The 13,302-nt window shown below is 60.9% G+C and overlaps 1 protein-coding gene across 1 annotated transcript; it reads right to left on the reverse strand.

Moving 5' to 3' along the window:
• Positions 1-1,554: 1,554 nt before the first annotated feature.
• Positions 1,555-12,383, reverse strand: TSPO (translocator protein). Its single transcript, XM_038550296.1, has 4 exons — positions 12,309-12,383; positions 4,282-4,492; positions 2,497-2,635; positions 1,555-1,995 (listed from the first exon to the last, which is right to left on the reverse strand). The coding sequence occupies exons 2-4, from the start codon at positions 4,461-4,463 to the stop codon at positions 1,807-1,809; spliced, it is 510 nt and encodes a 169-aa protein (XP_038406224.1). The 5' UTR covers positions 4,464-4,492; positions 12,309-12,383; the 3' UTR covers positions 1,555-1,806.
• Positions 12,384-13,302: the final 919 nt, after the last annotated feature.

The raw sequence follows: 13,302 nt of genomic DNA on the forward strand, positions 1-13,302 counted from the left end.
CCACGTCGGGCTCCCTGCATGGAGCCTGCTTCTCCCTCTGCCTGTGTCTCTGCCTCTCTCTCTCTCTCTCTGTCTCTCATGAATAAATAAATTTAAAAAAAAAAAAAAAAGAAAGAAAGATTCCAATGGCACAAAGTAGCTCCAGGAAAGAGCAAAGACCAGAAACACGGGACATCCGCGAGATATGTCCAAATCCGCGAGATTTTCCTATTAAACCAACATGGACATTGTCAGGAGCCTCACGTTCCTAGTGGATGACAAAGCTCAGAAAAGGAGAGAACGCCGTCTACTTATGAAGAACGGGAGAGTAACAAGGAGGCCGGCAAACAACGGCAAAGTACACCTGCCACTCCATCTTTCCAGCCATTCCTGTGGCCAGGAGGAAGTATGTGGGATGTTGCTAGAGATGAACAAATCCACAAGCAAATGGAACAGACAGAAGCAGCCAGCCCACCTGAGCATCATGGAAAAGATTCCAGAAGTCTCAGCAGGCGCACTTAAGTGCCAAGGACGCCAAGTGCTAAGGACACAAAGTACTGAGTGTAGCACGTTGGGCGGGCACACAGGGACCTGTGATGACACTTCAAGGGCCCCCTACCATCTTAGAGAACCTCAGAAATGATTAAAAATAAAAAAAGATGTCAGAGTCCCCCTCGGATGCCTCTGCTCTGATGAGCATGAGGAACGGCACGAGGAGCCGGCTGAGGCGGTGAAGCTGCCGGGTTCCCGCGGAGCGTGGCCTGCCGGAGGGGAGAGGGCAGGCAGCCAGGGGACAGCCCCTGGGACAGAGTCGGCTGTCCCTCCCCGAGCTTTCCCAGCATCGTACCGTGGGTCCCGTCTGGATGCGAGGACGAGCAGGGGGGGACACGGGCAGCAAAACATCAGACCTGCTGAAACAAGTGAGCGAAACACAAAAGTTTTGCCAACGTGAGTGATCAGTGACCAAAAACCAAACAAGCGACAAAAGGTGCAGCAGGTCCCAGCGCCCCGGTGCTGAGCACACAGTACGGGGGAGCTCGGGGCTGCGGCTGAGGTGTCGCCCCAGGGGGAGCCTGCCCAGCGGCTGCCTGCAGAAGACCCGGAGAGCCCACCCCAAAGCCGGGGGACATCTCCAAACCTGGGCCAGTGAGGGGCTGTGGTGGCCAGGGCTGGGACACCCACCTTCTGGCCTCTGACCTGCCCATCTGGTATCCCTGGTGGAGTGAGGCTGGCACGCGGGGGGCAGGTCGGTGGGGAGCCCAGCTCTGGGCCAGCGCCATCCCAGCCGGGGCAGCTGAGGGCCTGGAGGCGCTCCCCACCGCTTCCTGGGGGCCCAGAGGGGGAACGGGACCCAGGCCTGGGCCTGCTGCGCGCCAGTCCGGCAGCAGCACAGTCACAGGCTCGGGCCGGGCGGTGGCCTCACCTCCTGGGGTCTTGGGAGGGACCCGTACTGTGGGGAGCGCTGACCTGGTCCAGCCTCCTCTGCACGATGTGGCCCAGACAGACCCAGCAGTAGGATGAGCCCCCCCCCCCGCCGGCCCCCCAGCCAGGGACCCACCCAAGTAAAAAGGCCACTGCCAGGAGGTTAGAAACTTTATTTGCTGCTAACATTCCGTGTTCCGAGAGTGAGAGCGAGCTTGGAGCGGGGCAGAAGGCGCAGGACGCTGTTCCCGGGTCGGGGCTCGGCCTGGGGGCACTTCTGAAGCTGCGGTGACCCCGGGCTGAGACCCCACAGACCTGCAGGCCTCGCGGCCACGGGAGCACAAGGGTCACCACCACGGACAGCACCTGCCGGGCAGCAGCTGTGGTCCTCAGAGGGCCGGGCTCTCAGTCTGTGAGCCGACGGCCACCACGCCAGCCCTGGTTGTCCCGCCAGACACAGTAGTTGAGTGCGGCCGCGAAGGCCAGCCAGGCCAGGTACGGGTACAGCAGGCGGGCGGCCGGAGGGCTCACCCTGTGCCAGGCCACGGCCGTGGCTCCTGCCAGCCCACCCGTCAGCAGGAGGTCCACCAGGGCCTGCGGGGACACAGGGGCGGGGAGGACGGGGAGGCCTGAGGCTCGCTGTACTCACCGGACGTGTGTCCCAGCTGGCCAGTCACGGGATCACTCATGGGAACGCTCCTTTCCACCCCCAGGTGACCCAGCCAAACCCCTCCCCCGTCTGCTGCCTCAGTTTCCCATCTGTAAAATGGGAACAATCACCCCTGCCTGATCCACGCAGTGTGAGGGATGCACAGCACCAGGCATGTTTTCCTATACGATGGCCCCTCAGCCAAGCCAGCAAGTCCCTCTGCTGCCATCAGAACCCTGCAATGCTTCCTTCCCCGGAGGAGAAGCAGCTGGGAGATCCCCAGGAGGCCGCTGGTCCCCTAAAAGCTTCTGAGAGATGACCATGAGCCATGTGCCCTCCCCGCCCCCATCTTTAGACCCTCATCCCATCTGGGATGTGATGCCCTAGGTCCCCAAAGAAAGGCCACTCCTCCAGGGACCAAGAAGACCAGCCAAGGCCACACTTACCCAACCCATTTGTCGGGTGCCAAAGAAGAGGGGAGGCCAAGCCCAGTTCAAGGCCAGCTGCCCAGCATAGAGTCCCAGGGGAACCACGGCCTCCTCCGAGAAGCCCCCCAGCTCTTTCCAGACCATGTAGGAGCCATACCTGAAACAGAGGCCACCGGTCAGGACAGCAGCAGGGAAGGGACCAAAAGCCTCTCTGCAGGGCAGGGACGACACAGTGGTGGCTCGGGCACGCTCTGCCACTGACTGTTGCCTGACCTCAGGGAAGTTGCCTGACTTCTCTGGGCCTTCGTTTCTCACAGGATGGCTGTAGGGATTTAACACACTGGCCGTGCCTAGGTCAGTGCCTGGCACATGAGACACTTAACGAGTATCTGCCATCATCCTCATGAGGGTCTGAAGAAAGAAGCCCATGTGTGTGGCCACATCACCCTGAACGTGACCGATCTCGCCAGAAGAGGAAAGCACATGCGCCTTGTGGGTGGGAAAGAGGCCCCTAACCTAGCCAGAGGCGCTGCACAGAGCACAGGACCTTAGTGGGCGAGTAGGAGTTTTCTAGGAGAAGAAAACAAGCATATGCAAACGCTTACCCACGCGCTCCGGCTCTTTCCTAGTGCTAACTCATCTCATCCTGATGGTAATTCGCGGAGGTGGGCAGTATTATCACCCCCATTTTACAGGTGGGGAGGCCGAGGCCCAGAGAGGCCAAGTGACTAAGATCTCTTGGCAGGCAACCAGTAGGTAAAGGCAGGATTTGAACCCAGGTGGCCGGGGCCAGGGCCCGAGCTCTTTACTCCATGAGAAATTTGACCTTCTCGGGGTCACAGGGCGTGTGCTTTGTCAGGATCTCACGGGTGGAGGAAGGGAGTGGGGAGGCCTGGAGGCTGAAGCAAGGGGAGGCCAGGATGGGGAGGAGAAGGCAAGAGAAGCGCCGGAGCCTGACAGGGCAGGGCCGGGACTGGCTGGGGGTGGTGCCCACGCGACACCCAGGTTGCAGGGACTTATTCCCCTCAGAACCCGGGGGGCAGGGATCCCTGGGTGGCGCAGCGGTTTGGCGCCTGCCTTTGGCCCAGGGCGCGATCCTGGAGACCCGGGATCGAATCCCACGTCGGGCTCCCGGTGCATGGAGCCTGCTTCTCCCTCTGCCTGTGTCTCTGTCTCTCTCTGTGTGTGACTATCATAAATAAAAAATAAAAATAAAAATAAAAGAACCCGGGGGGCATCCAGCCTGGCTTCTGCTACCTGCACCCTGGGCACCTGGCATCTGCAGCCCCGCCCTGCACTGGGCTGGTATAGACTCAAGATGCAGGGAACATTCCAGAAGGCGGGCAGGGAGCCGGCCTCCTCCGCGGGATGCAGTTCCCACTGGAGGCACCAGGGGGTGCCCTCCCCCGGCTGGCGCTTCCCTTCCTCTGGGGCAATTCAGGGGTGTGTGTCCTCACCGGTTTCCTGCAGGAAGCCCCGTGCCCGGCCCGTGGTTTTGAAAATTAACCCCGTCGCGGCCAGCGAGGAGCAGTGCTCGACCAGTGGCAGCTGCGAGACTTGTTACTGTTGCTGCCACTCGGCCTTGGAAGGGGCCCAGGCCTGGACCTGGCGCACGGAGCCAGCCTCCCCCTGGGGTTGCGAAAACAGCCAGGGTGCCAGCTTGAGACCGTGCCACTGGCCCGCCCCTCCCAGGAGGCCTTGGGGGGAAAGTTCGGGCAAGGAAACAGAGCCTGCTCCCCGCGGAGAGCACGCGGGGGAGCCCTGCCCCTGGGCCTCCGGGGGAGGATGGCCCGGCCCACCTACCCCATGGCCGAGTACAGGGTGCCCCAGATGGGGCCCAGCGTCCAGCGCGGCGGGTGCCACGAGGGCTTCTGCAGGCTGGCATACCAGCGGAGGCCCTCCCCGCGGACATAGTACGAGCCCAGGAAGCCCCCCAGGCTGGGCACCAGGGTGAAGCCCACGGCGGGCACCCAAGGCGGGGCCATTGCTGCTGTGGCGGCTGTTCTGGAAGGTTCTGAAAGAGAAGACAGGGATGGGGTGAGGGGGGTACTGCAGAACCGGGGCGAGGCTTCCCCAAGCACGGGGCAGGGAGGGGGGGCTGGGGTGACCCAGGCACAGCCCCCGCCAGCCTGGGCAATGGCTCCAGGGAACACATTTCCACCCAAACTCCTGTCCCACGCAGGGGGCCTGCCTGACTGGGAGGAGCCCCCGGGCCCCCCCCACGGCTGGTCCTGCCCCAGCTCCCGTCCCAGCCGCCAGCACCCTCACCCTTGACCTCGGGTCTCCTGTCAAGTGACCCCTCGTCACATTCCAGGCCGGTTCGTGTCCCCTCCACCCAGGCTTCCCGGCCCCTCCTCCCCAGGCCAACTGACAGCCCAGCGCTCTGAGCGCCTGTTGATCAGTCCATCCCCCAAGCCGAAAAGACTCGAATCGAAAGATTCGAATCGAATCGAATCGAATAGAAACGAATCGAAACTATCGAATCAAAACGAAAAAAATCGAATCGAATCGAAAAAATTGAATCGAATCGAAAAGGATCGAATCGAATCGAATGAGCCGTACGTTCTAGTACTTCTCATTCACTCATTCATTCATTCATTCATTCACCCATTCAATAACTAGTATCACACAGAGCTCGGCTAAAATCCTGGCTCCCCACTAACTCACTGTGACCTCAGGCAAATCGCTTCAATTCTCTGGGTGGGCCTCAGTTTCCCCTCTGTAGAATCGGATGGCAACACTGTGCCCAGCCCAGCAGGGGAGCACACAGGTATTTTACCAGCACCCTGCAGGCCCAGCCTAAAATCACCCTCCCTTCCTCGTGTGTCAGAGAGGGAAAGCAGCCGGCCTGGAGTCGCACAGCATTCTGGGGCCAGGCTTTGCCCAGCCAAAAAGCTGTTCCCAGCCTGACTCGCAGGCTCACTGAGGCAGTGGGTGGGAAGAACAGGAGTGAGCAAGAGCTCACGGCTAGCAAGGCCCCTCGGCCACCCTGAGAGGCTGGCAGGACTCCGGGCAAGGAAGGTCCCCGTATCAGGCCTGGATGCCGCCAGCCCGAGCGCTGGGGACCCAGTCATCAGGCCTGGCCCTCGTGCTCATCAGCTGTGTCCCCTTCCCCAGCAGCCCCAATGCCTGTCCTGAGCACCTACTAGGTGCCCAGCAGCATGTGAGGCTCCCAGCAGGTGGAATTGCTCACTGGGGCTGAGAGTCCAGCAAGGAGGGGCGGCGGTGGTGAGGCCTGGCTGGCATCTTGGACCAGCTCTGACTGCCCCTGCTCTGGGACCCAGGACTGTGAGCACCTCAACTGGACCTCAGTTTCCCCACATTAAATGAGGGGGCTGGGCTCCCACGGACACACTCTGATCCTAACTGAAGAATCTGGAGTGCAGGTGTTTGTTTGCAGGAAATAAGAAGCCACACAACCAGACTGAGCTCAGCAAACCTGCAGCACGACCTACTAGCGTGGGGGCTGGGGACCCAGGGTAGATGGGACAGGAGCGTCCCTGAGGGGGCACAGGCCTCAGAAAGGGTGCCCCGACCCACGATCAAGGAAAAGATGGTCCTGGCAGGACAGGGAGCACTTCCTGAACAGAGAGGGACACAGGGAGGGAGAGAATGACAGGCAAGTGTGGGCGGAGCGTGTCACCTGCCTGTCAGGGAGCAAGTGCAGAAAAAGGCTGTGCTCGCTCTGGGCGGTGGGGAGCCATCAGGCCTTCAGAGCAAAGGGTCAAGGGTGCCCTGGGGAGAGGGGACAGCTGCCGGCCTGGGGCTCCATGAAGCCCCATGAAATGCAGACGCAACTTTCCCAACAACCAGGGACCATTAAGTCCTTGTCAACTTCCAGCTTTTGAGGACTCTAATAATGTGAAAATTGTTCTCAGCACATTTAGTGAAAAAAGAGAGAACGAAAGTGCAGGGGTGGGGAGGGGTGGTGGAGGGGCAGAGGGGGAGAGGGAGAGAATCTCAAGCCGACTCTCCACTGAGCGCAGAGCTGACTCTCACAACCCTGAAATCATGACCTGAGTGGAAATCAAGAGTTGGACACTTAACTGACTAAGCCACCTGGGCGCCTCAGAATGATAAAAAAAAAACAGATGAATGACATAGGTCGGCATTTTAAAACTGTAAACAGATTCACGAAGGTGTCATAATCCCACAGCTAACACCGCTGGGGAACGGCTGTCCGCCCACCGCCCTCATCCTCGCCCTGCGGGGAACGACCCCATCTCATCCATCTGCCGGTGAAGACCCGAGGCACGGAGCCGGAAGGCGTCGGCCCAGGGCCCCTCTGCGAGTGGGCAGCCGGGGATCCTAAGGGCTGCCCTCGGCAGTGGGGTTATGACGCTATGTTCGTTCCATCTTTATCGTTTTCCAAAATGTCTATAATAACCATCATTTTTAAAAAGATTTTATTTACTCATCTGAGAGAGAGAGGCAGAGACACAGGCAGAGGGAGAAGCAGGCTCCATGCCGTGAGCCCGACGTGGGACTCGATCCCGCTCAGCAATTGAGCATCTGGCTTTGACTCAGGGCCTGATCCTAGAGTCCCGGACCCACTCCTCCCTCCTTGGGCCTCGGGTTTTCTCACGGGTGGAACTGGGATGGTCCCTCCATCCCCCTAGGTCAAGGCACAGGTGTGCCGCGAGGATGCCCGTCGATGAGCCCTGGGCATGCGATGCGGGGCCTGGCAGTAGGCGGTCCTGCGCGTCTCCTTCCCCTGCCCTCCTGCCCTGCCCTCTGGCTTCCAGGGTGCACACAAGTGTTCCCGGGTGAGCAGGACGGTCTGTCTCACCGCCGTCGGGAGGATGCTGGCCCTGTGCTCCTGCCACCTGGGTGTGGACACAGAGCCCTGGGACCTGGCCACTCAGCTGGGCTCACCAGCGCATCACCCAGCAGGGCTCAGGCCTCCTCAGCTGCTTTCTCATCTGTGGCCCGGGGACACAACCCTGCCCAGTCCGCCTAATAAGTATGTTGGATACGCAGCAAAGTGACAGTGTTTGGGCAGCCACAGGAGCTGTGGTGAGGACACCAGGCCTCCCCTGGAACATGACATGGCTGGGCAGGTGAGAGGCCTTCACACCATACTGACCCTCACATGCAGATAGGGAAACTGAGGCCCAAAAGTTGAGGGGAGGGGCTGGGGGGTCAGGCACTGAACTGGGCCTGACCTGGAGTCTCCTCAGTGTGACCCTTCGTGCCTTTTCTCACGGCACGGGATAGTCCCAGCTTACACCCACTTTGTTTCAAGCCGATGGCCGCCCCCTCCCATAAGTATCTCTCCTACGGGTGCTCAAGGTTAACGCCACCAGTACCAGACACACGGGCATCATGAACCCCTGCTATGATTCGCAGAGGCGGACACACCTGCTGTAGTGTTCTTGCCCCAAACACAAAACCCCAGCCTAACCGTGAGAAAACCCCAGAGAACCACAAGTGGAAGAGCATTCTACAAAACAACGGACTGGTACTCCTCGAAGGTGCCAAGGTCACAGGAGACAAGCAAAGACTGAGGGAAATGTCGCTGAGTGCAGGAGGCTCCAGAAGGAGTAACAACTAAACACAATGTGAGATCCGCATGGGGTCCTGGGGCCAACGTGACAGTTTGCGGGACAGGGCTGCGGTTGCGAGCACCACACCACAGTGACTTCCCAGCTGGGGGGACGCTGTCTGGGGACTTTCTGTACTACTTTTGTACCTTTTCTGTAAGTCTAAAATTAGTTCAAAATAGAATATTAAAAAATAAGTATCTTGGTTCAGATAACAGTTTGCACTGTCCCTCACTTCTGCTCAGTATCTGTCACTGTATCAGACCCTGACCCCAGCCCCGGCCCGGGCCCCCGCTCTGTCTCACCAAGGCCCTCCAAGCCTCCATTCCCACCACATCACTCCTGCTCTGAGACTGTCACTGCATCCTATCCTGGTTTGTTTGTTTTTTCCTACTTTTTTTTTTAAATCGAGGTAAAATTTACATAACATAAAATTAACCATTTAAAGTGCACAATTCAGTGACATTTAGTACACTTCCAATGTCTCGCCATCACCATCCATATCAAGCTCCAAAACATTTTCATCACCCCAGATGAACCCCACTACCCACTGCAGTCGTGGCTTGTTCCTCCCTCCCCCAGTCCCCGGTAACCAGTAATCTGCCCTCTATCTCTGTGGATCTATCTTTTCTGCACATTTCATGTAAATGGAATCATACAATACGTGGCCTCTGGAGTGTGGCTTCTGTCACCAAGCATGTTTCTGAGATTTACTCACATTGCACCATATGCCCATGCAGCTAGGTTCTGTGGGCAGGGGCACTCACGTCACCCTCCCACAGCACCCAGCCCATGCCCAGGAAATTCCGCACAGGACTTGCCCACGGTGCCAGCTGAGTGGGTCCTAGAGCCCATCAACCAAGCCCCCTGCTGTACAGAACAAACCACAGCCCAGAAGAGGGTGGTGGCTTCCCTCAGCCCTCAGTGGCAGAGTAGGGTCTGAGCCCAGTGTTCCTGCCCCCACTCCTGGCTGCCCCTTCCAGAGCCTAGGGGATCAGAGAGTCTGCCCAGCTCCAAGGTCAGACACAGAAAGGGCAGATGCCTGACACAGAGAGAGCCCAGACAGGTTGCTTCCTGTGGCCTCTGGGGGACTGCCCAGCTCCTGAATCACCCAAACTAGGGGACCCACCAGGATGAGTCACATTCGGCTGGGCTGGGCTGGGCTGGGCTAGCCAAGGCAGGCCTGAGAGGGATCTGCTCTGGGATGGGGTCCCAGGGAGGGCTGAGGAAAGTCAGGGAACACCCAAGGCTGGGAAAGGACTTGGGATGGAGGTAGAAGGGCAAAGCCACCTACATACCTTTTATTTCCACCAATGTCAGACAGTGACTAAGAACCCAAACACGTTGGTTTGCCTCCAATTTGCTTTGTAATCCTGGGCCAAAGTGCCTCTCTGGGCCTCAGTTTCCCTTACACCGGGCAGGTATAACCTGTCCTGCCTGCTTCATGGGGTCATGGGGAGGCTCAAGTGAGGACCAGACAAGTGAGGGGCTGTGGCTGTCAATGTTGAGGCCGCTCACCCCCTCTCCTCCCGGGATGGGGGGAGGGGGGCGGAAAAGTGGCCCCGGGGCATAGACCCAAGTCTGAGAAGACATTGCCAGTCAGACACTGGATGCTAAGTGGGGCAAAAGGCTAAACAGAACGCTCCACCCACAGGCCTGGGGCCACTCACAGAGGAGCACTTCCAAAACCACCGAGAAGGGTCAAAGCAGAGGGCTCAGGACCTGGGGTCAGGAGAAGGTTCTAGATCTCTGGGGAACAAGTGATGGACGTGGTGCTTGGTGGCTCATCCTGATGCTCATTACTTCACTTACTCTTCACAGCAGCTACGGGTGGGGGGGCAACCAGCTGCCTCTCTCCTGGGGGCCCTGAGCCACACCCTCCTGGCCTCCATAGTGGACATTACTATTCCCACCATCCAGATAAGGAAACTGAGGCACAGGGAGTCCCAGAATTTTCTAGGTCTGTGTGACTCTGAGGCCCAGAGCACCCCCTCCCCTGAGCTGGGAGTCTGCTGGCCTCAGCCTTGGGCCACATGGTCACTTACCTTGTGTCACCTCCTTCTCATCCCAACATGGCAGGTAAGGCCTGCGCAAGGCCTGGGGGGCCGCAGGGGGCTCCCATCCTACCTCAGGGGTCCCACTCTCTGCCCAGTGTAGAAGACTATCTCGGAGCCAACAGGCTCACTCCCTCCAGCCCCAGCGCTAGTGTTGCAGCCCCCCCAGAGCATGAGACCCCCTCCCAGGCAGGAGCAGCAGTTACAGGATGTGAATCCTCCCTGTCGCCCCAAGAGTGGGACTCAGGGAACTCTTGTCCTTAAGATGCTTCGCTCCTGCTCCCCATTTCTGGCCCTGAGATCTCACCTCCCAGGCCTCTCTGTCCCCATCTGTGAAGTGGGGGCTGAGCTAGAGAGTCTCTGGGGCGTCCTCTTGTTCCCCGAGGCCTTCCTACAGAAGGTGGCAGGAACTGCTCCCCAGAAACAGAATAGTGTTGCTTTTGAGAGCCCTCCTCCTCCTCCCGGTGGCGCCCCGCCCTCCTCCACCTTGTCGCTCACGCGCCACCGCTGTCCTGGGACTTGTTTTAAGGTTCCTTCCTTTTCTAACGTGACTTACAGCTAATCTTCCGCATTACAACCTTCGTGAATCTTTTTCATTATGAAAGCACAACAGACAAGTTGGGGAGGATCCACATCCAGCTGGTGACCAGGAGGGCTGGGAGTGACAGGGGAAATGTGCTCCATGGAGAATGACTACTTTTGTAAACACAAAGGGCATATTCAGGCGTGGCTTGTACAATCAGAAGAAAGTACAAATCAAAGGAACACAGATTCCAAAATAAACTAATGAAAATGGCGAAAGTGTAGTTAGGAAAAAGGAGGCTCCCTCCCTCCAAGCACCAACCCCCCCAGCAACCCGCTGCCATCAGTGGTTTCCGGCAGATCCAGCTACGATTCGGTCACTGCCAGGCACAAATGTGGGCCCCAAATGCACGCACGTGTGCACACACACGCACAGAAGGACACAGTGTACAAAGCAAGGCCTTGAACGGTACTGGTTTGAACCCCAGCTCCAGCGCTGCCACGATGTGCCTGCCCAGGGGCTCCTGGGTGAGCCTCAGTTTCCTTTAGTTCAAAGGACTCCCTCTGCGCCTCCTTTTGGGTCCGCTGAGCAGCCGGAGCCGGGGACCCCCGCGGGAGGCGCTATCCCCCGCCCCGAGCTCCTTCGTGCCTTTCAAGGCAGCGGGCAAACCTCGGGCTCCACGAAGCAGACGTGTCCCCTGCCGTGTCCCCCGCCGCACAGGGCTCCCCACCCACCTCCCCTGCGGGGCGCCGCAGCTCCAGGCCCAATCTGCCAGCTGAGGCTTTGGGTCAACGGCCCGCGGGAGGCCGGCACCCTGGCGCCCTTCCGGACGCAGCCCCTCTGCCATCCTCCCCAGGCCCCGTGACCCTTTGGGAACCGCCTCGGTCAACTGTCCTGTCCCTAGGGGAGGCCCCAGCCCGGCGCCCCTGCCCTCCGCTGCAGAGCGCGGGCCGGGACCGGGACCGGGACCGGGACCGGAGGGGGCGCTGCGCCGGGCAGGCCAGCCGCCGGGTGGACCCCAAACCCGCGGCGCGCTCACCCCTGCCGACGGCTCCGAGCTCCCCTGCAGGGGGCACTGCGGACAGGCGGGTCCCTGGGGCCCTTCTGCCCACCCCAGGCCCCTGTCCGGGCACCGACCGGGAATCTTGGGGCCCGGCTCTCAGGCCCGCTGGGGCCCGACGTGGCTGCGTGCAAACACCCCCAGGGGCCCGGGTTTCCGCGTCTAGGATGGAGCGTTTCAAGTGGACCGCCAGGCGCTTCGATCCCCGCGGCACCCCGCCCGGCCACTCCCGCCCCGGCTGGCCCCTCTGCGGAACCGGACCGCGCCGGGAGCCTGTCGGGGCCCTCCCGGGGGCTCCGCTTCCCGCCAGACCCGAGCCGGGGGCGGGGCGCGGGGGCGGGGCGCGGAGGGCGGGGCGGGGCGGGGCCGGGCTGCCCAAGTGCCCCCAACCCCCCGCTCCCCTCGATCCCCGCTAGCCGGGCGGAATCCCGCCGCGCAGGAGCCCCGACTGCGGAGGTCACAACCCCGGCCGCCCGCCGTCCCGGCGGCTGAGCCCCTAGTGCCGCCCCGCAGTCGCGCCCTGGGGCCCGGCCTATCCCCTCCTGCCTCAGTTTACCCTCCGGCGGCGCGGCGGCGGGCGGGCGCTGTCGGGGATCGGCCCTGCGCGGGGCCGCCCGCCCGCTGCCCCTCGGCGCCCGGGCCCCACTCACCAGCGACCAGGACGCGCTCCGGGAAGGCACTGCGCGGCGCGGGGTGGTGGCCCAGGTCCCTGCCCCGCCCGCCCCGCCCCGCCCCGCCCCGCCCCTGCCGCGAGGCCCCGCCCCGGCCCCGCCCGCCCCGCCCCGGCCGCGTCCCCGCTGTGTCGCTGGCAGGTCGCTTCTCTTCTTGAGCCTCACCTTTCCCGTCGGAAAATTGGGGCAGCGGGAACCGACCTCAGAGAGGGGAATTACGTCGCCTGACAGCAAAGCCCCGAAAGGCCTCGCACCCAGTAGCTGTGGCCCCCCCATCGCCGGAGGAGCCCCCCCGCCGCGCCCCCCGCCCTCCCGCCCCCCCCCCCTTTACCTGGCGCCCTGGGGCACAAGGCCGGCTGGACTCGTAGTCCTGGCTCAGCCACTTTGTGACTGGTTCTGCCTCCATCTCCTCATCTGTAAAATGGGCACAAGATCGTGGGCCGGGTGAGGACGCCGCAGGGCAATGCAGGCAGGGCGCCGTGCAGACGCTGGGCTCTCACTGAGCCGGGACTGCAGCCAGCACAGCCCGGAGGTGACCTCCAGTCCCAGACGCACCCTGATGGGCACAGCACGTCCAGCCCCGGGCCTTGGATCCCTCACCTCCTCTGAGTCTGCGGGTGCCGCCTTCTAACTGCCGCCCAGGGTCTGTCCTGGCCACCTCGGGCTGACTGGGCCAGGCAGGGCCCCTCAGCCTACAGGAGTCCAAGTTGCCAAACTTGGTACTTGGAGGACAACGGTGACCTACAGCTTCTTCTGCCCAACGATCGAAGCTTGGAGCCTCCCATCCGAGCTACCCTCCTGCCAGGTGGGCTTTTGTGAGCCCCTCCCTCCTTCCACTGCTTCGATATAAAAACAAATATAATCTGGGCTGGATTGCTTCTTTTTCTTCTAATTTTAAAAGAAATTAAGACGTGTTCCTGGGTCCCTCAAGTATTGTGGCCCCAGGCACTGTGACTGCCCTTCAGGAAGAAAG

Source organism: Canis lupus, chromosome 10 (genome assembly GCF_011100685.1).
Source record: "Canis lupus familiaris isolate Mischka breed German Shepherd chromosome 10, alternate assembly UU_Cfam_GSD_1.0, whole genome shotgun sequence".
Lineage (NCBI taxonomy): Eukaryota > Metazoa > Chordata > Mammalia > Carnivora > Canidae > Canis > Canis lupus.